This window comes from Canis lupus, chromosome 21 (assembly GCF_003254725.2).
Source record: "Canis lupus dingo isolate Sandy chromosome 21, ASM325472v2, whole genome shotgun sequence".
In the NCBI taxonomy this organism is placed as follows: domain Eukaryota; kingdom Metazoa; phylum Chordata; class Mammalia; order Carnivora; family Canidae; genus Canis; species Canis lupus.
In genome coordinates this window covers 594,530-621,338 of record NC_064263.1, presented here as the reverse complement: position 1 = coordinate 621,338, position 26,809 = coordinate 594,530, and the positions used below count along the sequence as shown (strand labels likewise).

Genomic DNA, 26,809 nt, shown 5'->3' with positions numbered 1-26,809 from the left:
GCAGGTGCTCCCCTCCCGCCCGACCGCCGTGCCCGCAGGTGCTCCCCTCCCTCCCCTCCCGCCCGGCCGCCGTGCCCGCGGGTGCTCCCCTCCCGCCCGACCGCCGTGCCCGCAGGTGCTCCCCTCCCTCCCCTCCCGCCCGGCCGCCGTGCCCGCAGGTGCTCCCCTCCCTTCCCCCCTCCCCTCCCGCCCGGCCGCCGTGCCCGCGGGTGCTCCCCTCCCTCCCCTCCCCTCCCGCCCGGCCGCCGTGCCCGCAGGCGCCCTCCCTCCGCGGCCCGACCGCCGTGCCCGCGGGCGCCCCCCGCCCCGGCCGACCAATGCTCTCGCAGGCGCCCCCCGCCCCCGTCCCCCGGGCCCTCACCTCAGGTAGTTGAGGTACGGCTGGTACACCTGCGGCAAGCCCTCCTTGAGCACGGCCGCCTGGTAGCCGAGCTGCGGAAGGGCGCCGAGGCCGAGCGGCTGGTAGAGCGCGGGGCTGGCCCCCGCGGCCCCCGCCGAGGCAGCGGCGGCCGCGCCGTCCCGGGGCAGCAGGCAGGCGCCGGCGCCCGGAACCCTGCAGGGCGCGGCGGCGAACGGGCCCTGCGGCGGCGGCGCGCCCTCCGCCTTGTAGAGGACGCACTCCAGGGCGGGCCCCGGCGAGGACGCCGACGACGCGGAGCAGCCGGCGGCCGCGGCGGCCGCGGGCGCGCCTTCCCCGGGCCTGGACGACGGCGCTCGCGGGGGGAGCGGGGGCAGCGCCGGCAGCGCCGGCGGCGCGTCCGCGAAGACGCAGGAGTGAGGCCCCGCCGCCAGGTACGGCCGCGGGGAGCGCGCAGCCGCCTCGGCGCCCTCCTCCTCCTCCTTGATCTTCAGGGCCGGCGGCTGGAAGTCGCCGTAGAGCGGGAACGCGTCGTCCTTGGGCTCGGCGTCGGACGGGTACGCACAGTCGGGGAAGTCGCCGGCCGCCAGCGGGGCGCAGGGCGCGGAGGGCGAGCCCCGCGGCGGAGCGAAGGCGCCGGCGTCGTAGGTCTCCGCTTCCAGCAGCTGCCGGGTGCGCGCCGCCAGGAAGGCCGAGCCGAGGGGCAGAATGGGCACGTGGATAAAGTCCATCATCGTGGTGGCCAGCGGGGAGCACCCGGGCGCCGGCGCGTCCTGCTCGGCCAGGGAGCCCTTGGGCGCGGGGAGGCGGGAGTCCTCCTTGGGGACCGGGGCGGTGCCCCCGGGGGCCGTCCCCGGCGCAGCGGGAGCGGCGCCGGCTGCGGCCGCCGGGCCCGCGGGGGGCCGGGGCTTGCCCTTGAGGAGCGGGCCCGGGGAGCCCTCGGCCGCGAAGCCGCCCTCGTCCTCCACGCCCAGCGCAGCGGGCTGCGTGGCGGCTTTCCCCGCGGCCCCGGGCCAGGCGTGGGCCCCGGGGCACAGGGGCAGCGGCTGCCGGGACGGGGACAGGCCCCTGGGCGGCCCCTTGTGGGCACCTGCCGTCCCGCAGCCGTCGCCAGCCTTGCCCTCCGGCCGGCTCATGAGCGGGCACGCCGCGCCCTGGCTGCTGCGGGCGCCCCGGGGATCTTCGGGCGGCTCGGGGCCAGACGGGCACCGCGGGCTGCGGGGCTCCCAGGCCGGAGAGCTGCGGCCCTGCCCCGGGCCGGCGGGGCGCAGCGCTGTGCTCGGAGCGCCGTGCAGCGGCCCTCGGTCCTGGCGCGGGGGCCCGGGGCTGTCGGCTCCCGCCCCGCTCGCGGCTTCGAGTCTCGGATCCGCCCGGGCCACGTCCGGCCGCGGCTGCGCGTCCTGCGCCTTCCCGCCAGGGTCCGCGCCCTGGCCGCGCCGGGAGAAGAGCAGCCGGTCCGAGGGCGCGGAGGGCGCGGCTGAGGCTGCGGCTGCGGCTGCGGCTGCGGCTGCGGCGACCCGCGGGGCGTCCGAGGTCTGACTCGCCCGGAGGCGGCCGCCGTCTCGACGTCGGGACTCGGGCTCTGCGGCCGGCGCGGGGGAGGGCGCGCCTCCCGCCACGTGGGGAGCCCGGGCATCCTTTCCCGTCCGCTCCGTCATGACGACCGGGACTCCCCTCTCCTCCTCCCCCGTCTGCGGGGAGGAGGGAGCGGGCAGGGAGGAGGGGGTGTGGGCAATATAGAAGCTGGAAGCCGCGGGGGAAGACAAAGCAGGTGGAATTCGGCTGGCCTCGCCTCGGTGGGGCGGGGTCGAGGATGCCCACCTCCCGGGCGGGACCGGGCAGTGCTGCTCAGCCCTGCGCTCGCCCTCCCTCGGGCGGCAGGTGCTGCGTCCCCGAGTCCGGTGCGGGAGCAGGAGAGGGCGCGGGCGCGGCCCCCGCCTCCGCGCCGCGAGGCTCCCCGGACCGGCCCGAGGGCCCGAGGCGCGCCGTCCGCCCGCGTCCGGACTCGTTCCCGGGCCTCAAACCCGAGCTGGCAGCTCCCAGCCCCCGGCCGCCTTACCCTTGCCTCCCCCCTGAAACCCCGGGACGCCGCGGGCTTCTCGCCACGGCGCGCGCTCAGGCGCAGCGGGGGTCCCGCTCGCCCCCAGCGAGCCGCCGCCGCCGCACACCTCCGCTGCGCTCCCACGTCGCCGCGGTCCAGGGCCACGAACCGCGCGTGCTCCCGTTTCTCACTCCAGTGCGGAGCGGAACTGGGTGGCCTGGAGGATGTCGCGCGCACGTCGTATGTCCTCCCACACAGACGGCACAGAGCTGGGCCCGCGCGGCGGCAGCTGCACCCTGGCCCCGCGGCCCCCCGCGGCTCCCCGCGGCTCCCCGCGGCGGCCTCCGCCCTGTCGGGACGCCCCGCCCCAAGTCCCGGCCTCCACCGAAGCCCGCCAGACCTGATGGGACCTTCGGAACGTGATACCCCCGGCCTAGTCAGAATTTCACTCTGAATGGCAGGTGCTGTGGGATGGAACTTCCTACACGTATTAAGATGTTCTGCTACCAGTTGAGATTTGTGCTCAATCTGACTGCAAAGGCAGATGGATTCTTTGAGGAGATAGCTGGCGATGTTATCGAATGAATGTATCGAGGATGATCCCAAAAAATATGAAAGAGATTCTCTGTCTTAGGACTTCCATAAAAGTGAGTACTTTCAGATTTCTCTCAATACAGCCAAGGTGTCCTGCTTCTCTGGAACACTCCTCAGTGTGGCAGAGAAATTTGGGAGTGGAACATAGTTGATAACATCTCTTCACTGGTTCTGGAAGTTTAGATGCTGTGTGTCATACTTTGTCTAAGGAATTTATTCCAACTCTTAATAATTAGCACTTTAAGGAAAGTTTCTCATAATTCCAGCTTCTATTCTGTGGTATATCATAAGTCCCTCAATAGAGATGGTGAACAGTACTTTCTCCGAACATATTTATTCTTAAAAATAATTACCTTTGAGGTTTGTTTTTTTAAGTAAATCGCCTCTTATTTCAGAAGATATGGCAGAGACACTATTGCAAAATATTTGAGGTACAGAATCATAACCTAACAATCTCTGCTAAACCCAAGACCAACATACATTGGGTATCTTGAATTCAAAACTGAATTAATCACTAGAAAGTTTCTCAAGATTCTGTCTGTGCTGATGCCCCACAGGTTCTCGCAGCCAGATATAGAGAATACAGTGGAAGACTCCCAAGACTTCAGGATGGGCAGAACCACTAGAGATAAGGATCTTGAATCCCTAAATCACCCGGTTAGGTCTACATGAGTGAGAAATAAAGCTATATGATGTAGACCACTGGATTTTGGAATTGATGGTTCTAGCAATTAGCTTATTCTGACAAATCCAGGTTATAAAGGAGGACATAATATGGGAACTGCAAGGGGTCCGTCCATTCATTATGGATAGAGCATAGAGTAAAAATGTGAATAGAAGGGGATGAAACTAGAGAGGAGAACCAATTTATTATTAATGCTGTCATTGTTGCTTTCAGGCTTTTCTCTTTCCAAATTATTTTAAACCAATTAACATGCTTTATTGAGATGTAATTCACATACCATATAGCTCCCCCATTTCAAAGCATATAATCTCATGGTTTTTAAGGATACTCACAGTTGTATAAACATCATCACTATCAATTTTAGAACATTACATTACTCCCAGAATAAACCTCATACCTATTAGCAGTCATTCCTCAGTCCCTCACGCCAAATCTACCAGCAGCCACAATCTACCTTCCTTCTCTGTGAATTTACCCATTCTGAGCATTTCATATCATACAAATGGAATCATACTGTATATGGTCTTATTTTGCTGGCTTCTTTCACTTAGCATGATGTTTTCAAGGTTTACCCATGTAGCATGTATCAGTACTTCATTCTTTTCTAAATAATATTTCATTCTGTGGATGTACCATATTTTATTTATCAATTTACCAGTTTTGGGACATTTGGGTTGTTTCTACTTTAGGTTAGTATGAATAATGCTGCTGTGAACATTCATGTATAAGTTTTTGTGCAAACGTATTTTCATTTCTCTTGGATATACCTAGACGTAGAATTGCTGGGTCCCATGGTAACTCTAGGTTTCACCCTCCGAAGAACTGCCAGACTGTTTTCCAAAGACACTGCTCATTTTATATTCCCACCAGGAGTGTATGAGGATTCCAATTACTCCACATTCTTGGCAACACCTGTTATGTCTTTTTATTATAGCCTTCATAGTGTGTCTGAGGTGGTATCTCACTGTGGTTTTAACTTATATTTCCCTGATGGTTAATGCCGTAGAATCTGTAGATTTTGTACAATCTGGAGAGCATTACCAGGTAGTCTTCTAAGACCTTTACATGTGTTAATTTATTTAATCCTTCAACAGTGCTATAAAGTAGATAATATTATCTCCATTTCATAGTTGAGAAAATTGAGGCATAGAGTAGACTAAAATGATAAAGATAGTAGCATAGCCAGATTTGAACCCAGGCAATCAAATCTCAGTTTTCTTAGGGCCCTGTGATTTTTAAATAGCAGATGTCTTGGAATTTGATTTTCAGATTGCTATAGCCATAAAATTGGCACTAGGCTTCATTTTAAATGATAAACTATATTTCACTCTATTCTGATTGGTTATAAAATCCCCTCAAGCTAACAAACTGACTAGGCTGCTTCCATGAGATTTAAAATCTTGCGGTGGGAAAACAGCAATAAAGGTGCCCAGCACATCCTAAATCACCATTATGCCATGAAATTTAATACTAGCATTAACCTTTAGCATTGTTGGCACAGGAATTTCTAAATGTATGAATTTTTTAGTGAAACAAAATTTACTGCTTAAGTCCAAATGTGAGAAGGCTAACTCCAAATATTCTTAGAGACTATTTGTGGAGAAGAGAATTCAAATTTGGAAGTTTGTTTGTTTATGCTTTGGGGGAAAAAAAACTGTATTAAGGCATAATTGTCATACAGTAAGCTGCATATATTTAAAATTTTGTAAAGTTTTGACATATTTGTGTGCTTGTGAAACATTCGCCAAAAACAAGATGATAAATACACTCTTTTGCATCAGAAGTTCCTTCACACCATTTTTTGATCCCTTCCTGCATGACCTGGTTGTATCTAGTGCTTAGGCCTCTCTAAAGGCTATAATCTATGGCTCTGCCAGGTCTGCATTCCCATCCGAGGCTTCAGGGTGCTCTTTCAGGTTCATGCAGGTTGGTGGCAGGAATCAATTCCTTGAAGCTTTTGTATTCGTGGTAATTTTCATCTTTGAGTTCGCAGGAGAAATTTACTCATGGTAAAATTTTTTAGGGCTGCTCAATTTAGTCACATCTACCCAGATAATACCCATTTTGATTAATTCAAAATAATCTCGGTTAGGATCTTAACTACATCTGCACATTTCCTTTTACCATAAATGTAAGATAATCATGGTAGTAAAATCCATCACTAAAATTTTGACAATCTCATTCACCTTCAAGGAAAAGAAATTATACAGATCATGTACACTATGGGGAAAGAATTTTGAAGACCATCTTATGCCTAATTTTTGTTTTATATTCTACATTTTTAGCGTTTATAAATGCAATTGATTTTTTAATTGGAATGATAAGAGCAGCGGTCCTTGCTGGTTTTCTAATATTAGGAAGGAAAACATTCAGTCTTTTATCCTTAAGTATGATGTCAGCTGCAGATTTTTTTTCCCTAGATACTCCTTATCAGATTGAAGAAGTACTCTTGATTCCTAGTTTGCTGAGACATTTATTAGGTGTAGATGTGGGTTTTTGTCAAATAAACATGATGCGCCTTTTGAAATTATTATATGGTTTTTCTTTTTTACTTTGTTAACATAGTGAATTACATTAATTGAGTGTTTAATATTAAACCAAGCTTGAATTCTTGGGGTAAACCTACTTAGTCCTCACGTAACTATTTTTTTTCTCTGAAATATTTTGTTTACATTCAAGTTAGTTAACCTATACAGTAGTATTGATTTTAAGAATTGAATTTAGTGATTCATCACTTATATACAACACCCAGCTCTCATCCCATGCGCCCTCCTTAATTCCCATCACCCATTTAGAACATTCCCCCTCCTACTTTCCCTCCAGTAACCCTCAGTTTGTTCTCTATAGTTGAGCCTCTTATGGTTTGCTTCCTTCTCTATTTTTATCTTATTTTATTTTTCCTTCCCTCACGTATCTTCATCTGTTGTGTTTCTTACTCTCAACATATGAGTGAATTCATATGGTATTTGTCTTTTCTCTGACATATTTTACTTAGCAGAATACCCTCTAGTTCCATCCACATTGTTGCAAATAGCAAGATTTCATTCTTCTTGATGACTAATATTCCATTGTGCATATGTATATATGAAAATATACATGTGTACATGTATGCATATGTATATGTACATGCAGGAATATGCACACACACGTATATATCACATCTTCTTTATCCATTTGTCAGTTGATAGATATTTCGGCTTTTTCCGTATTTGGCTATTGTTGATATTGCTGATACATTGATATTATTGATAAACATTGGGGTGCATGTAACCTTTTGAATCAGTATTTTTGTATCCTCCTGATAAATACCTAATAGTGTAGTTGCTGGGTTGTAGGGTAGTTCTGATTTTAACTTTCTGATAAACCTCATATGACCTTTTATATATCACTTTTGTTTTATTAGTTACTTGCTTACAATTTTAAATCTCCATTCATGAGGAATATTGATCTGTTCTCACCAAAGGAGGGATAGAGGGAACAAACCTCAACATGATAAAGGCCATTTATGAAAAACCCATAGGTAATATCATCCTCAATGGGCAAAAACTAAGAGTTTTTCCTCTATGATCGGGAATGAAAACAGGGAAGTCTGCTCTCACCACTGTTATTTAACATCGTACTGGAAGCCCTAGCCCCAGCAGACAACACAAAAAAAATAAAAGACATCCAAATCAGCAAAGAAGGAGTCAAGCTTTCACTATTTGCAGAGGACATGATACTCTATATAGAAGACCCATAAGACTCCACCAAAAAATTACTAGTACCATTAAACAGATTCAGTAGAGTCATGAGACATAAAATCACCACGCAGAAATGACTTGCATTTCTATACACTAACAATGAGGCAGAAGAAAGAGAAATTAAGGAATCAATCCCATTTACAGTTGCACCAAAAAACCATAAGATACCTAGGAGTAAACCTAACCAAAGAGGTAAAGATCTGTTCTATGAAAATTATAGAACACTCATGAAAGAAATTGAGGAAGACATAAAGAAATGGAAAAATATCCATGCTCATGGATTGGAAGAATATAAATTGTTAAAATGTCTGTGCAAAGCAATCTACATATTCAATGCTATCCCTATCAAAATACCATCAGCATTTTTCATAGAGCTAGAACAAGCAATCCTAAAATTTGTATGGAACCACAAAAGACCCCAAATAGCCACAGTGATGTTGAAAAAGAAAACCAAAGCTGGAGGCATCACAGTTCTGTACTTCAAGTTGTATTACAAAACTGTAGTCATCAAGACAGTATGGTACTGGCACAGAAACAGACACATGGGACCAATGGAACGGAATAGAGAACTCAGAAATGGATCCACAACTACATGGTCAACCAATCTTCAACAAACCAGGAAAGAATATCCAATGGGGTGGGGGGACTCAGTCTCCCCAACAAATGGTGCAGGGAAAACTGGACAGCAACATGCAAAAGAATGAAATTGGACCATTTTCTTACACCATACACAAAAATAAACTCAAAATGGAAGAAAAGACCTACATATGAGACAGGAATCCATCAAAATCTTAGAGGAGCACACAGGCAGCACCTCTTTAGCCTGGGCTGAAGCAACTTCTTGCTAGATACCTCTCCAACGGCAAGGGAAACAAACCGAAAAGAGAAAAATCTTTCACACAGCAAAGGAAACCATCAACAATGCTAAAAGGCAATCTACGGGATGAGAGAAGATTTGCAAATATTTTATCAGGTAAAGAGCTTGTTTCCAAAATCTAGAAAGAACTTCTCAAACTCAATACCTAAAAAACATACAGTCACAAAATGGATAGAAAACATGAATAGACATTTTTCCAAAGAAGATATATAAATGGCCAAGAAACACATGAAAAGATGCTCCACATCTCTCATCATCAGGGAAAAACAAATCAAAATAACAATGAGATACCACTTCACATCAATCAGTATGCCTAAAATTAACAACTCAGCAACAGATGATGGGAGAAGAAACAGGAACCTTCTTACATTGTTGGTGGGAATGCAAACTGGAACAGCCACTCTGGAAAACAGCATGAAGGAACCTCAGAGTTTTAAAAATAGAGCTACCCTATGAACCAGCAATTGCACTACTGGGTATTTATCCAAAGGATACAAACGTAGTGATTTGAAGGGGCACCTGCACCCCAATGTTCATAGTAGTAGTGTCCACAAAGGCCAAATGATGAAAAGACCCCAGATGTCTATCAACAGATGAATGGATAAAGAAGTTGTGGGATGGATATATATAATGGAATATTACTTAGCCATAAAAAGAATTAAGTCCTGCCATATGCAACAATATGGATGGAACTAGAGCATATTATGCTAAGTGAAATACGTCAGTCAGAGAAAGACAAATACCATGTTCTCACTATGTTGAATGTAAGAAACAAAACAGATGAACATAGAGGAAGGGAAGGAAAAATAAACAAGATGAAAATTGAGAAGGACGTACATACACTATAAGAGACACAGACTCTAGGAAAGAAACTGAGGGTGGCGGGAGGGGAGGTGGGTGGGACAAAGGAATAATTGGGTGTCAGGCATTAAGGAGGGCACTTGGTGTAATGAACACTGGGTATTATATGCAACTGATGAATCATTAAATTCTACCTCTGAAACTAATTAAAAAGAAAAAAAATTAGTACATGGCCAGGCACATAACCTAACCCTAACCCTAACCATACCATTAACCCCTAACCCTACCCTTTAGAGAGGTCTCTGAACTGCCAGGCACATACCATCACCCTAACCTTAAGTCTAGGGCTAAACCCAACCTCGATGGGAGAGAGTGTGTTCATGAACACATGATGATAATAAAAGCTGAGAAGCAGCCTATTTATTCTGGAGATGACCCCAAGCATTTAAGTATTGGTAATATTTCTAATAATGTGTGAAAGTAGAGATAAAAGCAGAAGAAACTGTTGAATATTTATTTAAAGATTATGTAGAGCTCAAAGTCCCATCCCTATCTCAGCTCAGTAGATGGCTACCATATTCTATTATATTCGATATATTCTATTGTCATCCCAGCAGAAGTTTGGGGATTTATTATCTGGAGAGGTCTCTGAACTGTAGGATGGCAGGCCACACACTCTAACTTCAACCCTAACCCCAAACCTAACATGAACCTTAATACTAATCCAATATTTGAGAAAAAAAAATACGGTATATATATATCCACTGATATTCCATTAAATATTACCAGCCATAATAAAGAATGAACTCTTGCCATTTCCAATGGTATGGATGGAGCCAGAGAGAATTATGCTGATTGAAATGAGTCCATTAGACAAAGACATATACCATATGATTTCACTCATATGTGAAATTTAAGAAACAACAACAATAAAAATGAGCAAAGGGAAGAAAAAACAGAGTGCCAAACCAAGAAACAGACTGTTAGATACAGAGAACTAATGGATAGTTACCACTAGGGAGGCTGGTGGAGGACGGGTTATATCGATGATAGGGGGAATAAGTGCACTTGTTTTGATGAGCACCAGGTGTTGTATGGAATCACTGAATCACTGTATTGTATGCCTGAAACTAATATTACACTATATATAAACGACCTGGAATTTAAATTAAAAATTTAAAAAGCAGTATTCATTTGTGGGTAGTCAGTGCATCTGTGGAGGGACCTAAATAATCCAAAAGTTGTATGGAACACAGTATTCAGAACCCAGGGAATGTGTCAAGCAGATCAGAGAGTGATGTTTTTATACTCACATTAAATACCAGCTTGCACTTATAATTATCATTTTGTAAATACAGAAGAATTCCAGTTCTCAAAGTTTTACAAATAATTTTTTTAAAAAATCCAAACTAATCAATCATAGGTCTGAATGGTCCAACATGCATTTCTGAAAAGTCCTCATATTTGTACTGTCTCAGATCAAGTAAATGTTTCTACACTATTCCGTAAATCTTGTCAATTACTGAACACTTTAAATTGTAAAAAAAAAAAAAAAAAAAAAATAGAGCAACACAACCTGTAAAGTGAAAATAGCTCGAGATTTGAAACCAGAAGCCTTAGTAGTGAGTTCTGGCTCTACCAATTAATACGTCTAAGACTTTAAGCTTCAATTTTCATCTGCAAAATTGAGATAATAATATTTATGATTTTTTATGAACAGTATATGAGATAGTATAAAATGTATATATTATAAAATAACATACAAACCAACTGTTTAATGACATATTGCAGGCAGATATTTGTAAAATGAGTGAATGAATGATTCCTTTATTCACTATAAAAAATGAGAAGACTTGAAAAAAGTTAATCCTTTCAAATTTAAGGGAATGTTATGGTTTACTTTGCATGCTATGCCCACTGCCATAGTGGAGAGACAACACCAAAGAACAGCTCATGCCAAAATACATGTATCTGTGAAAGCCCTAAATTGTATTGTACTTTCCATTTTTTTCAATTAATATTAAAATAAGCCATTTATTTCTTGTAATTCATGATACAAAAGCCAGGCAAAGTTATCACAAGAAAAGAGAACATCTAGTAGTATGATTGCTGGTTGCAGAGTAGTTCTAATTTTTAACTTTTTGAGGACCTTCCATACTTTTAAAAGTGGCTGCACCAATTTGCATTCCCACCAAAGTGTAAGAGGGTTCCCCTTTATCAACATCCTAGTCAACATCTGTTGTTTCCTGTGTTGCTCATTTTAGCCATTTAGACAGGTGTGAGGTCATATCTCATTGTAGTTTTGATTTATATTTCCCTGATGATGAGTGATGTTAAGCATCTTTTCATGTCTCTCAGCCATCTGAATGTCTTCCTTGGAAAAAATGTCTATTCGTATCTTCTGCCCATTTCTTAGCTGGATTATTATTATTTTTTATTTGATAAGGTCTTTAAAAAATTTTTATTTATAAAATATTTATTTATTTATTTTTATTTATTTATTTATTTATTTATTTATTTATTTATTTATTTATTTATGAGATAGAGAAAGCAAGGGTAGGGGCAGAGGAAGAGGGAGAGGGAGAATCTCAAACAGACTACACTGAGCATGGAATCCTATATGGGCTCCATCTCACCACCCTGAGATCATGACCTGAGCCAAAATCAAGAGTCAGACACTCAACTGATGGAGCCACCAAGGCGCCCAAGTTTGGTAAGTTCTTTATAGATTTTGGATACTAACCTAAATGGTCAAATATGTCAATTGCAAATATCTTCTCTCATTCTGAAGGTTGCCTTTTAGTTTTTTTTTGATTCTTTCCTCCACTGTGCAGAAGATTTTTATCTTGATAAAGTCCCAATGGTTCATATTTGCTTATGTTTCCCTTGCCGTTGGAGAGGTATCTAGCAAGAAGTTGCTTCAGCCCAGGCTAAAGAGGTTGCTGCCTGTGTGCTCCTCTAAGATTTTGATGGATTCCTGTCTCATATGTAGGTCTTTATTCCATTTTGAGTTTATTTTTGTGTGTGGTGTAAGAAAATGGTCCAATTTCATTCTTTTGCATGTTGCTGTCCAGTTTTCCCTGCACCATTTGTTGGGGAGACTGAGTCCCCCCACCCCATTGGATATTCTTTCCTGGTTTGTTGAAGATTGGTTGACCATGTAGTTGTGGATCCATTTCTGAGTTCTCTATTCCGTTCCATTGGTCCCATGTGTCTGTTTCTGTGCCAGTACCATACTGTCTTGATGACTACAGTTTTGTAATACAACTTGAAGTACAGAACTGTGATGCCTCCAGCTTTGGTTTTCTTTTTCAACATCACTGTGGCTATTTGGGGTCTTTTGTGGTTCCATACAAATTTTAGGATTGCTTGTTCTAGCTCTATGAAAAATGCTGATGGTATTTTGATAGGGATAGCATTGAATATGTAGATTGCTTTGCACAGACATTTTAACAATTTATATTCTTCCAATCCATGAGCATGGATATTTTTCCATTTCTTTATGTCTTCCTCAATTTCTTTCATGAGTGTTCTATAATTTTCATAGAACAGATCTTTACCTCTTTGGTTAGGTTTATTCCTAGGTATCTTATGGTTTTTTGGTGCAACTGTAAATGGGATTGATTCCTTAATTTCTCTTTCTTCTGCCTCATTGTTAGTGTATAGAAATGCAAGTCATTTCTGCGTGGTGATTTTATGTCTCATGACTCTACTGAATTTGTTTAATGGTACTAGTAATTTTTTGGTGGAGTCTTTTGGCTTTTCTACACAGAGTATTGTGTCATCTGTGAAGTTAAGAGTTTGACTTCTTCTTGGCCAATTGGAATGCCTTTTATTTGTTTTGTTTGATTGCTGAGGCGAGGACTTCTAGTTCTATGTTGAACAACAGTGGTGAGAGTGGACATCCCTGTCGTGTTCCTGATCTTAGGGGAAAAGCTCTCAGTTTTTCCCCATTGAGAATGATATTTGCTGTGGGCTTTTCATATATGGCTTTTATGATAGTGAGGTATACTCCCTCTATCCTACACTGTGGAGAGTTTTAATCAGGAAATGATGCTGTATTCTGTCAAATGCTTTTTCTGCATCAGTTGGGAGGATCTCATGGTTCTTCTTTCTTTTATTAATGTGATATATCATGTTGATTGATTTGCAAATGTTGAACCACCCTTGCAGCCCAGGAATAAATCCCACTTGGTTGTGGTGAGTAATCATTTTAATGTACTGTTGGGTACTATAGGCCAATATCTTGGTGAGAATTTTGGCATCCATATCCATCAGGTATTTTGGTCTATAATTCTCCTTTTTGGTGGGGTCTTTGGTTTTGGGATCAAGGTAATGCTGCCCTCATAGAATGAGTTTGGAAGTTTTCCTTACATTTCTTTCTTTTTCTTTTTCTTTTTATTTTTTTTCTTTTTCCTTTTCCTTTTCCTTTTCCTTTTCCTTTTCTTTCTTTCCTTCTTTCTTTCTTTCTTTCTTTCTTTCTTTCTTTCTTTCTTCTTTCTTTCTTTCTTTCTTTCTTTCTTTTTTTGAAACAGCTTCAGAAAAATAGGTAACTCGTTCCTTAAATGTTTGGTAGAATTGCCCCCAGGAAACCATCTGGCCCTGGACTCTTGTTTGTTGAGAGATTTTTGATTACTGACTCAATTTCTTTGTTTGTTCAGATCCTATTTTTCTTCCTGTTTCAGTTTTGGTAGTTTATATGTTTCTAGGAATGTATCCATTTCTTTTAGATTGTTTAAGTTTTTAAGCAGTATATGGTAATATAGTTGGTCATAATTATTTGCAATTGTTTGGTGTTGGTTGTGATCTCTCCTCTTTTGTTCATGATTTTTTAAAAGATTTTATTTATTTTTTCATGAGAGACACACAGAGAGAGGTAGAGACATAGGCAGAGGGAAAAACTGGCTCCCTCCAGGGAGCCTGATGAAGGACTCGATCCCAGGACCCTGGGATCATGAACTTAGCCAAAGGCAGATACTCAATCACTGAGCCACCCAGGCACCCCTTTCATTATTTTTTTTTTTAATTTGGATCCTTTATCTCTCTTTTTTATAAGTCTGGCTGGTGGTTTATCGATCTTATTATTTCTCTCAAAGAACCAGCTTCTAATTTCATTGATCTGTTCTACTGTTTTTTTTTCTTAATTTCTGTATCATTGATTTCTGCAATAATATTTATTATTTCTCTTCTCCTGATGAATTTAGGCTCTATGTCCAGTTCTTTTCCCAGCTCCTTATGTATAACATTAAATTGTGTATTTGAAACTTCTCTTGTTTCTTGAGAAAGGCATGTATTATCATATACTTCCCTCTTAGGACCACCTTTGCTGTATCCCAAGGGTTCTGAACTGTCATATTTTTACTTTAATTAGTTTCCATTTATTTTTTAAATTCTTCTTTCATTTCCTGGCTTACCCATCCATTCTTTAATAGGATTCTCCTCCTACTCCTCCAAGTATTTGTGGTTCTTCCAAATTTTGTCTTGTAGTTGAGTTCAAGTTTTAAAGCACTATGGTCTAAAAATATGCATGGAATATTCTCAGTCTTTTTGTACCATTTGAGAGCTGATTTGTGACCCAGTATATGACCTCTCTGGAGAATGTTCTGTCTGCACTAGAGAAGAATGTGTATTCTGTTGCTTTAGGATGAAATGCTCTGAATATACCTGTGAAATCCATTAGGTCCCGGGTGTCATTCAAAGCCGTTGTTTATTTCTTGATCTTCAGCTTAAGTGGTCTGTCCATTACTGTGAGTTCGGTGTTAAAGTCCCCTGGTGCTATTGTATTATTGTGTTTATTTTTGTTATTAATTTGTTTATATAATTGGCTGCTCCCAGTTTAGGGGCATAAATTTTTATAATTGTTAGATATTCTTCTTGGGTAGACCCTTTGATTATGATATAGTGTCCTTTTTCCTGTCTTATTACAGTCTTTTGTTTAAAATCTAATTTGTCCAAGATAAGCATGGCTCCCAGCTTTCTTTTGATGCCCATTAGTATGCTAAATGGCTCACTTTCATTCTGGAAGTGTCTTTGGGTCTAAAATGAGTCTCTTATAGACAGCATATTGATCGGTCTTGCTTTTTTTTTTTTTTCAATCTGATACCCTCTCTCCTTTGATAGGCTCATTTAGTCCATTTACATTCAGAGTAATTATTGAACGATAAGGATTTAGTGCCATTGTATTACCTCTAAAGTTGCTGTTTCTGTAGATTGTCTCTCTTTCTTTCTCTTCTTGTTACTTTTGGTATGTCTCTTTGCTCAAAGGATCCCTTTTAATATTTCTTGCAGGGCTGGTTTAGGATTCAAATTCCTTTAGTTTTTGTTTGTCCTGGGAACTCTTTTTATCTCTCATTCTATTCTGAATGACAGGCTTACCAGATAAAGTATTCTTGGCTGCATATTTTTCGCAACTTAGCACTTTGAATATATCATGCCAGTCCTTTATGGCTTGCTAGGTCTGTGGATAGGTCTGCTGCCAACCTTCTGTTTCTACCCTTTTAGGTTAAGGATCTCTTGCCACTAGCTGCTTTTCTCTTTGTCACTGAAATTTGTAAGCTTTACTATTATATATTGAGATGTTGACCTATTTTTATTGATTTTGAGGGGGATTCGCTGTGCCTCCTGGATTTGAATACCTGTTTCCTTCCCCAGATTACAGAAGTTCTCCCCTATAATTTGTTCAAATAAACCTTTTGCCTCCCCCTCTCTTCATCCTCTGTCACCCCTATTATCTGGATATTATGTTGCTTTATGGAATCACTGACATCATGATGTCCCCCTTCATGATCCATTAGTTACCTTTCTCTCTTCAGCTTCCTCATTCTCCATCATTTTGTCTCCTATGTCATTGATTCTCCCTTCGGTCTTCTTTATCCTTGCTGTTAGTGCCTCCATATTTGACTGCATCTCAGTAATAGTTTTTTTTATTTTTGGCCTGATTAGATTTTTAGTTCTCTTATTTATCCAGAAAATGAATCTCTAGATCTTCTATGCTCTTTTCAAGCTCAGCTAGTATCTTGTTTTATTTTATTTATTTATTTATTTTTCCATTTGAAAGTAGTCATTTATTAACTGACCAGATTACAAAAATAATCATGGCAGATACCTTAGTTCATCCTTCTATAAAGTCTATTGATCTGGTATTCCCTGTTGCCAGCATCTCCACCTTCTACAAAATGGGTGGTCTTTTTCTTCATTCTGCCACGTGGAGAAGATAATTTGAAGGGCCATAAAAAGTTGTTCACTTCTTTGAAACGTTTTCCAACAGTATAGATCTCATGAATCAGATCCTCCAGGCACATGATGCCATATTTACCAAGAGATCGGGCAATCAATGTGTTATCTGTCAGGGCAATTCACTTCTTGTTCATCTTGCCATAACCACGCTTGTAGATCAATTCATTCACTGACATCAGATTTGGGTACACCCATGCTATATATGGTTCCACAATCCTTAGCATGTTAACTGAAGCCTTGTTGAGTTTAACAAAGGTTCCATTGAAGATCTGGCGAAGGCGAAGAAGCTGCAACACCTTTCAAACCTTTGGGCCCACACCATTGATACCTCTGATCCTGATGACAAATGCCAAATTGGGTTCTGCAGGGACATAGAACTTGTCAGCTTTTCTCCCCATTCTTGCCATGTGAATCTCAGTTCTGTATATCTGCCTGTATTCCTTGTGGTAATGCTTAGCTTTTTCATAGATAAGCTTCCTCCTTGTCTTTAGAAGCATCTTTTGGGCAAACTTCTTTCTCAGATCCTTGATCTTCAACTCTGTGAAATTCCTTTGCTTTTTCTTAAGGGTTTCTGGCACAACAGGAACCTTCTTCTTCTTCTCTTCTGCACCCTCCATGGTTCCAGGCAGAAATGAGCTAATTGTTGTTGTAAATTCCAGTTTAGCTATATTACTTATATCTGTATTGATTAAATCCCTGGCAGTGAGTGCTACCTCCACTTCTTTTTTTGTTTCTTTTATATATTTTTTCCTCAACTTCGATTTGCCAACATATAGCATAACACATAACACCCAGTGCTTATTCCATCAAATGCCCCAATCAGTGCCTGTCACCCAGTCACCACATCCCTCCGCCCACTTCCCCTTCCAACACCCCTTGTTCGTTTCCCAGAGTTAGGTGTATCTCATGTTTTGTCACCCTCACTGATATTTCCCACTCATTTTCTCTCCTTTCCCCTTTGTTCCCTTTCACTATTTTTTATATTCCCCAAATGAATGAGACCCTATAATGTTTGTCCTTCTCCGATTGACTTACTTCACCCAGCATAATACCCTCCAATTCCATCCACGTCGAAGCAATGGTGGGTATTTGTTATATCTAATGGCTGAGTAATACTCCATTGTAAACATAGACCACATCGTCTTTATCCATTCATCTTTTGATGGACACGAGGCTCCTTCCACAGTTTGGCTATTGTGGACATTGCTGCTAGAAACATCGGGGTGTAGGTGTCCCCGCATTTCACTGCATCTGTATCTTTGGGGTAAATCCCCAGCAGTGCAATTGCTGGGTCATAGGGCAGTTCTATTTTTAACTCTTTCGGGAACCTCCACACAGTTTTCCAGAGTGGCTGTACCAGTTCACATTCCCACCAACAGCGCAAGAGGGTTCCCCTTTCTCCACATTCTCTCCAACATTTGTGGTCTCCTGTCTTGTTAATTTTCACCGTTCTCACTAGTGTGAGGTGGTATCTTATTGTGGTTTTGATTTGTATTTCCCTGATGGCAAGTGATGTGCAGCATTTTCTCATGTGCTTGATGGCCATGTCTATGTCTTCTTTGGTGAAATTTCTGTTCATGTCTTTTGCCCATTTCATGATTGGATTGTTTGTTTCTTTGCTGTTGAGTTTAATAAGTTCTTTATAGATCTTGGATACTAGCCTTTCATCTGATATGTCATTTAAATATCTTCTCCCATTCTGTAGGTTGTCTTTTAGTTTTGTTGACTGTTTCTTTTGCTGTGCAGAAGGTTTTTATCTTGATTAAGTCCCAATAGTTAGTTCATTGTTGCTTTTGTTTCCCTAGCCTTCATAGATAGATCTTGCAAGAAGTTGCTGTGGCCAAGTTTGAAAAAGGTGTTGACTGTCTTCTCCTCTAGCATTTTTTTTTAAGATTTTGTTTATTTATTCATAGAGACACAGAGAGAGAGAGAGAGGCAGAGACACAGGCAGAGGGAGAAGCAGGCTCCATACAGGAAGCCTGACGTGGGACTCGATCCCGGGTCTCCAGGATCACACCCCAGGCTGCAGGCAGTGTTAAACTGCACCTACGGGGCTGCCCTCCTCTAGGATTTTGATGGATTCTTGTCTCATGTTTAGATCTTTCATCCATTTGGAGTTTATCTTTGTGTATGATGTAAGAGAACAGTCTAGTTTCATTATTCTGCACGTGGCTGTCCAATTTTCCCAGCACCACTTACTGAATAGATTGTCCTTTTTGCAGTGGATAGTCTTTCCTGCTTTGTCGAATATTAGCCGACCATAGAGTTGAGGGCCCATTTCTGGGTTCTCTATTCTGTTCCATTGATCTATGTGTCTGTTTTTTGTGCCAGTACCACACTGTCTTGATGATCACAGCACAACTTGAAATCCAGCATTGTGATGCCCCAGCTCTGGTTTTCTTTTTCAATATTCCCTGGCTATTCGGGGTCTTTTCTGATTCCACACAATTCTTAAGATGATTTGTTCCAACTCTCTGAAGAAAGTCCATGGTATTTTGATAGGGATTGCATTGAACATGTAAATTTCCCTCAGTAACATTTGACATTTTCATAATGTTAATTCTTCCAATCCATGAGCATGGAATATGTTTCCATCTCTTTGTGTCTTCCTCAATTTCTTTCAGAGTGTTCTGTAGTTTTTAGGGTATAGGGCCTATATCCCTTTGGTGAGGTTTATTCCTAGGTATCTTATGCATTTGGGTGCATTTGTAAATGGGATTGACTCCTTAATTTCTCTTTCTTCAGTCTCACTGTTAGTGTATAGAAATGCCACTGAATTCTGGGCATTGATTTTGCATCCGGCCACACTGCCAAATTGCTGATTGAGTTCTAGCTATCTTGGGGTAGAATCTTTTGGGTTCTCTACGTATAGTATCATGTCATCTGCAAAGAGGGATAGTTTGACTTCTTTGCCAATTTGAATGCCTTTTATTTATTTTTGTTGTCTGATTACTGAGACTAGGACTTCTAGTATTATGTTGAACAGCAGTGGTGAGAGCAGACATCCCCGTCATGTTCCAGGTCTTAGAGGAAAGGCTCTGAGTTTTTCCCCATTGAGAATGACATTTGCTCTGGGCTTTTCATAGAGGGCTTTTAAGATGCTGAGGAATGTTCCCTCTATCCCTACACTCTAAAGAGTCTTGATCAGGAATGGAGTCTGTATTTTGTCAAATGCTTTCTCTGCATCTATTGAAAGGGTCATATGGTTCTTATTTTTTCTCTTGTTGATATGATCTGTCATGTTGATTGCTTTACGAGTGTTGAAGCAGCCTTGCATCTCGTGGATAAATCCCACTTGGTCATAGTGAATAATCTTCTTAATGTATTGTTGGATCCTGTTGGCTAGTATCTTGGTGAGAATTTTTGCATGTGTGTTCATCAGGGATATTGGTCTATAATTCTCCTTTTTGGTGGGGATGTTGTCTGGTTTTGGAATTAAGGTGATGCTGGCCTCATAAAAACGAGTTTGGAAGTATTCCATCCCATTCTTTCAGATCAGCTTTAGTAGAATAGGTATTGTTTCTTCTTTAAACGTTTGATAGAATTCCCCTGGGAAGAAGCCATTTGGCCCTGGACTTTTGTGTCTTGGGAGTTTTTTGATGACTGCTTCAATTTCCTCCCTGGTTATCGGCCTGTTCAGGTTTTCTATTTCTTCCTGTTCCAGTTTTGGTAGTTTGTGGTTTTCCAGAAATGCGTCCATTTCTCCTAGGTTGCCTAATTTATTGGCGTATAGTTGCTCATAATACATTTTTAAGATCATTTGTATTTCTTTGGTATTGCTTCTGATCTCTCCTTTTTCATTCGAGATTCATGAATATTTATGCCCCTAATGTGGGAGCTGCCAAGGATATCAATCAATTAATAACCAAAGTAAAGATGTGCTTAGATAATACACTAATACTGGGAGACTTCAGCACAGCACTTTCTGCAAATGACAGATATTCTAAGAACAACATCATGAAAGAAACAAGGGCTTTAAATGATACACTGGAACAGATGGATTTCACAGATATGCACAGAACTTTGCATCTGAACGCAACTGAATACACATTCTTCTCAAGTGCACATGGAACTTTCTTCAGAATAGACCACATACTGGGTCACAAATGAGGTCTCAACCAATACCAGAAGACTGGGATTGTCCCCTGCATATTTTCAGAACACAATGCTTTGAAACCTGAACTCAATCACAAGAAGAAATTTGGAAGAAGCTCAAACACATGGAGGTTAAAGACCAACCTGCTAAAAGATGAAAGGGTCAACCAGGAAATTACAGAAGAATTAAAAAGATTCATGGAAACTAATGAGAATGAAGATACAACTGTTCAAAATCTTTGGGATGTAGCAAAAGCAGTCCTGAGAGGGAAATACATCGCAATACATCATTCATGAAGTCTCTTGACTCCTTTATGCTTTTTTCCAGAGCCACCAGTAGCTTTATAATTGTGCTTCTGAATTGGCTTTCTGGCATCGTTTTGTAATCCAAATTCTGTAACTCTGTGGCAGAGTACTGTTTCTGATTCTTTCTTTTGTGGGGAATTCTTCCTTCTAGTCATTTTGCTCAGTGCAGAGTGGCTTAAAACAAGTTGTACTGGAAAAGGGAAGAAAAGAAGAAAAATGAAAAAAAAAAAGTAGGGGTATCTTCTGGATCTATATACTGTAAATCTCTCGACTTCCCCTGGAGCTTTCTAGCACTGCTTGTTCAAGAACTTGCTCTTCCCCTGTCCTTCCAGCTGGTCTTCTGGGGGAGGGGCCTCCTGTGCTGATTCTCAGGTGTGTGTACATGTGGGAGTTGCCCCACCCCCTGCTAGGTGCATGATTCAGTGGGAACTGTTTATCCTGTGAGTCCCCTGTTCCCTGGTGGCCTGGATCCGTCCCAGGCACAGGGTGACACCGGGAGGAACAACAACACTTGCAGCAGCCAGCTCTCCAGCTCTGGAGTTAGCTCCCACAGTAATTACTTCAGTGTCCCAGTGCACACTGGCCTGGATTCTCCTGGGGCAGCGGGCGTGCTGATCTGCACAGCTTGGGGGTGCCCAGCGGCAGGAGAGTCCTGGCTGTCCTGTGCCCTCCCTACCTCCGCCTGTCCCAGGGAAGCGCAGGATCCTGGGCTGTGTCCCCCGGCACCCGGGGATCCAAAGCCTGTGCTGCTGGAATTGCACTCCTGGGGCACAGCTCCCAAAGGCAGCAGGGCGCAGCCCCCTCCACCCGGAGCATCCGCCTGAGCTTCTCCCGAAGCCTCACTGGGTGTGCATTCCAGCCCTTTACCGAGCTGGCCCACAGTCTGTGTCGCGCTCTCCCCCAGGGTGCTCTTACTCTGTTAGGGACTCCGGAAGACTGGAGGCTCCACTACCCTTGCTGTGAATCTGCTATATTTCCCTGGTAAGTGCCTTTCCGTCCAGGAAGAATCTGGTGCGGATTTTTAAAGTTACTGCTTCTCCAGGACTGGGCTTTCCTGTCGTGGAGGCTTTCGCAGCCCCACCTTAGCCTGGCTTCTGCGGGGGGGGGGGGGGGGGGCTCCCCGGGGGGGGGCTCCCCGGGGGGGGCTCCCCCCTGGATTCTTTTTATATTTTTTATAATAAAAAATTTTAAAGAATTAGAAATACTGTAATCATAGATATGGCCACAGAGTTTCTTTAAGTCTTATCTTTTTTGTATGAGGTAATGGTAATAAAATTAATTATAAGAAAACTAATTTTAATTTTAGAATTCAAATAATGTATTAATTCAAGATGGTTGTATCTTCTTTTGCTGTCTCTCCTTTCCTCCACAAATCAATATTAATCAGTAATGTCTTCCCTAATATTTCCCATTATTTTTTTGTTTTTTTTTTTAAAGATTATTTATTTATTAGAGTGAGAGAGTGAGAGCACAAGCAGATGGAGGGGCAGAGGGAAAGGGAGAAGCAGACTCCCTGCTGAGGAGGGAGCTCAATGGCGGGTCTCCATCCCAGAACCCTGGGATCATGACATGAGCTGAAGACACTCAATTGATTGAGCCATCCAAGCACCCCTGTATCATTCATAACTATAATATTCTGTCCCTTATCCCAATGTTTGTTTTCATTTTAGATTTTCATTGGTTAAAAATATCTAACACTGCTTAAGTTCCATGTCCATGTCCTTGTTTCTTTAGTAATTTCCAAAAAACTTTTACTAAGTTCTTACATGTTCAAAATTGTTGGTATTCTCTCTTTATACTCAAAGAAATGCTTAGCTGAATATAAAATCAGCTTTGGGAACTTAGCTATCCTGTGTATCTTATAAGTGTTGCTCCTTTATTTCCTGACCATAGAGATGCTTGTTCCATCGTCTTTTTCCATTGTAAATTTTTGTCTGGCTGCTGAAAGAACCTTTCTTTATCATTGAAACGTAAAAATTTTTGAACATAAATATCAATGTTAACTATTCTGAATCAGATTTTGTGGTGTATGATATGCTGTTTCCATGTATAGATTCAATTATTTTCTGTTTTGAATTATAGTTTAAAATATTCATTCTGTTCCATTTTTATCTTCCTCTTTGGAGACTTCATTAGTGCAGGGATTGGTTCTCTTTGCCTGCTTTATATATTTATTTTCTTTCTAATTATTTTTCTTTTTGATATTTATCTTCTATAGCCCTAGTATTTTTCATGATATATTAATTTCCTAAGGCTACTATAACAAACTTCTTGTCCCAAAACAACAAATTTATTCTCTCAAAGTTCTGGAGGCCAAGAGTCTAAAATCAAGGTGTCAGCAAGATTATGCTCCATCTGAAGACTCTAGGATAGAATCGTTCCTTCCCTCTTCCTAGTTTCTGGTGGCACCCAGAGCCATTGGTATTCTTTGACTTTTATCTGCCTCACTCCAATCTTTGCCTCTGTTTTCATGTGGACTTTTTCTCTGTGTGTCTCAGTGTTATTTCATTTTCTTATAGGGATACCAGGCATTATATATACGGCCTATCCTAATCCAGTGTGCTTTTCATCTCAAGATCCTTAATTACTTTTTCAAAGACCTTATTTCTAAATGAGATCATATTGACATGTGCCAGAGTTTAGGACTTAAACGTGTGTTTTGAAGGGATACGATTCAACATACTATTTTTGGTGTCTATGTCCTCTGTTTTCTTCCAGTTTAAAAAAAAAAAAAAGCTTTCTATTTGGAAATAATTTCAAATGTAGAGAAAAATTTTAGTGAGTATACAAACACTCCCATGATTTCATTCAGCAGTTCAAGGTATTGTTCAGTTAATCCATTATGTTGTTGTTCCTTTCTCATTCTAATTTTTATTCTTATAGTTGAAAATTTTTGTTTTCCTTCAATTTTTCCTCCACCTATATCAGTCAGCAAACTTCTATAAGTAAAAGTTCTACCTCATTTATGTATGTACATATGTATGTATGTATGTATGTATGTATTTACCTAGTCATTAACAAGATGGATTCATGGATTTCAGTTCTTTAAATTTAAAATATTCATTTTTCAATGCCATTTTTATTCCAGACTCAAAGTATACTGGATTTGTCCAGTAAGAATTCCTATATACTGGCTCCTTTTTCCTTTTAACATGCTCTAATCACTTGTTTTTAACACTTTTAACACTTTAACACTTTTAACACTTTTTAACATATGACTTAATATGTTCTAGGATCATTTTGCATTTCCTGCCTCAGCCATTGAATCATTTCTTTTGCTGAGGAAATTTGGTTTATTTTAGTGGAATATATAATTAGAAATCTATACTTAGGTACTCAGTGTGCTCATTGCTACTGGAGTATCATCTTTGCTTCTAGGCCCTTTCAGTAGACAGAGTAAAGAAATGTGTGCATTCATGTGTATGCATTCGTGCATTTGTGTGTGTATGTGCACCTATAATCTAGATATATATATATATGTATTGTATATATACATATATATGATATGCATAACATGTATGTATAACTTCTAGAATCAATCTATGAGGATATTAGACATCATTAGTTCTTTTTTTAAAAGATTTTTTATTTATTTATTTATGACAGATACAGAGAGAGAGAGAATGAGAGAGAGAGAGGCAGAGACACAGGCAGAGGGAGAAGCAGGCTCCATGTAGGGAGCCCGACGTGGGACTCGATCCCGGTGTCCAGGATCACACTGCGGGCTGAAGGCAGCGCTAAGCCGCTGGGCCACCAGGGCTGCCTGACATCATTAATTCTTACTGAATCTCCAAATCCAATCATCTCCATTGTTTTCCTTGCCTTCCCACATTCTATGTTGATATTTTCCTCTTCCACAGTGAGAATACTGATCCTAACATTGGAGCACTAAAAGCATTTCATTTTCTCAATTCAAATGTAGACCTAAATAACCTCAGAATTGTTTCACCCATGTAACAATAAAAAATACCTATAAAAAACCCCAATCTTTGTGTGTGTTCCTTTTCATCTCCCTACCCCCAATTGAAGAGATATAGTTAAATAGCATGTTAAATTTTTTGAATTTGTACCTTATTTCCAGTATTATTATGTTATTCATGTGAAATTGAGTTGTATATATTTTTTTGGTTTGCTCCCAGTTTTATTTTTAATTCATGTTTTTGTTCCATCACCTCCTGATGATAGTGAACTTAAATTAATGATCATAAAGATTGTCACTGGACTTGAGAACAGGATGGAGGACGTGAATGAGACCCTTAACACAGAGATAAAGAATAACATAGAAATAAAGAATTCAATAAATGAATGCAAAACACATTTGACAGAATGAAGAGCAGGCTGGAAAACACAATGACAAATTTATGACTTGGAAAACAGAGTAATGGAAAGTAATCAAGCTGAACAAAAGAGAGAAAAGAATCGGGGTGCCTGGTTGGCTCAGTCAGTTAAGCATTTGGCTCTTGATTTCAGCTCAGGTCATGAACTCAGGTTGTAGGATCAAGCCCCACGTGGGGCTCTGCACTGAGTGGGGAGTCTACTTGAGTTTCTCTCCCTCACTCTGTCCCTGCCCCTCTCTAAAATAAGCAAATAAAACTTTTTTAAAAAGAGAAAAGGATTATGTAAAACAAGAATATACTTAGGGAAGTCAGTGTTTTCATCAAAAGTCTGAGAAGAAGAGAGAAAAGGGGGAAGAAAATTTATTTGAAGAATAGCTGAAAACTTCCCTAATTGGGGGATGAAAACAGGATCCAGATCCAGGAGGCACAGAGAACTCCCATCAAAATCAAAAGCAGAGCCACACCAAGACAAATTGTAATTAAATTGGCAAAATATAATGTTAAGGAAAAAAATATATTTAAAACCCATAAGGCTAGGTGGGGATTTTTCAGCAGAAATATTCCAAGCCAGAAGGAAGTGACATGGTGAATGAGGGAAAAAAAATCTGCAACCAGGAATACCCTATCCAGAAAGGCTGTCATTCAGAATGGAGGGAGAAATAGTTTCCCAAAGAAACAAAAAATGAAAAAATTTACGATCACTAAGCCAGTGCTTGTAAGAGATATTAGAAGGGACTCTGAGTGGAAAGGAGAAATCAAAAGGGATAGTAATGAAGGTAGGAAATACAAAAGCAGTAAAAATAAATATTTCTTTAAAACTAGGCACAAAACTCACCAAATAAAAAGATATAAAATATAACATATACCTAAAGCATAGGTTTCATTTTTTGTTTTGTTTTTTTACAAACCAACCATTTTCTTTTTTATTAGAGATAAAAACAGTAAAGTCCCATGTACTCATGCCCTAGGGAAAACTAGACAGTGCAGGATTAGCCGCTATTTTACAAGAGCCATAGCAGAAGGATATCTGGGGCCTGGGGCCAGAGGGAGGCTGTGGGGCACAGTGCAGCTTCTGGGGCACAGGAGGGTCAATGGCAAAGGGAAATGGTTTCCATGTTAAGGAAGCAAACATGCATCTTGGTCTCTATTATCTGTCCCCTGCAAGATCTTCAGGAAGTCATTGAAAGTGATCCCTTCATACACCTGGTCAGACTCCATCTGCTGCAGGCACATGCTTACCACCTCCATCATGACCCCTTCCAGGATGAAGCCAGTGGACTCTTTCTGGATGTGCAGGATTCTGGAAAGCAGTTGTTTAATGCTGTTACTGGCTTTTAATTTTTAGTTTGGGGAAGTAGGTGTTTTTATAAATATACTGATTTTTTAAAATCTCTTGGTTTCCCATGTTAGAGGTTTCGAGGTGATAGCTAAAGGGTCATAGGAGAAAAGAGAACAAACAGCTTGTGAAGAGGCCCACCTGTACTTTCCATCAGAAAGTATGTCTAGCAGGGCACCAAGCCTGACCCCTCAAAATCACTTAGGTGTTCTTTGCTTATGCAGGCTGTTCTTTGCTGCTTTTCCTGTGGAGGTAGTCAGAATCTTGCTCTGTTAACCTATCCCCCCAATACACCACTAAAGATAATCAGTAAACTATGAAAAACAGCAAGACAAGAAAGGATCAGAGAAAATCTTCAAAACCACTCACAGAACAAATAATAAAATGATAATAAATACATGTC

At 41.9% G+C, this 26,809-nt stretch overlaps 1 protein-coding gene, 1 long non-coding RNA gene and 1 pseudogene across 2 annotated transcripts in view; 1 reads left to right on the top strand and 2 right to left on the bottom strand.

Moving 5' to 3' along the window:
• The window catches only part of PGR (progesterone receptor), a 116,909-nt gene extending 114,715 nt beyond the window's left edge, over positions 1 to 2,194 (bottom strand). The window contains exon 1 of the mRNA XM_025420899.3: positions 362 to 2,194. Within this exon, the coding sequence (XP_025276684.1) occupies positions 362 to 2,016 (1,655 nt within the window). The 5' untranslated portion in view covers positions 2,017 to 2,194. The remainder of the gene's footprint in view (positions 1 to 361) is intronic.
• LOC112643078 (uncharacterized) lies at positions 780 to 24,719 on the top strand. Its single transcript, XR_004807818.2, has 2 exons — positions 780 to 915; positions 24,340 to 24,719. It is a non-coding gene; the product is annotated as an uncharacterized LOC112643078 (long non-coding RNA).
• Positions 16,140 to 16,950, bottom strand: LOC112643075 (60S ribosomal protein L7-like; annotated as a pseudogene).
• Positions 24,720 to 26,809: the final 2,090 nt, after the last annotated feature.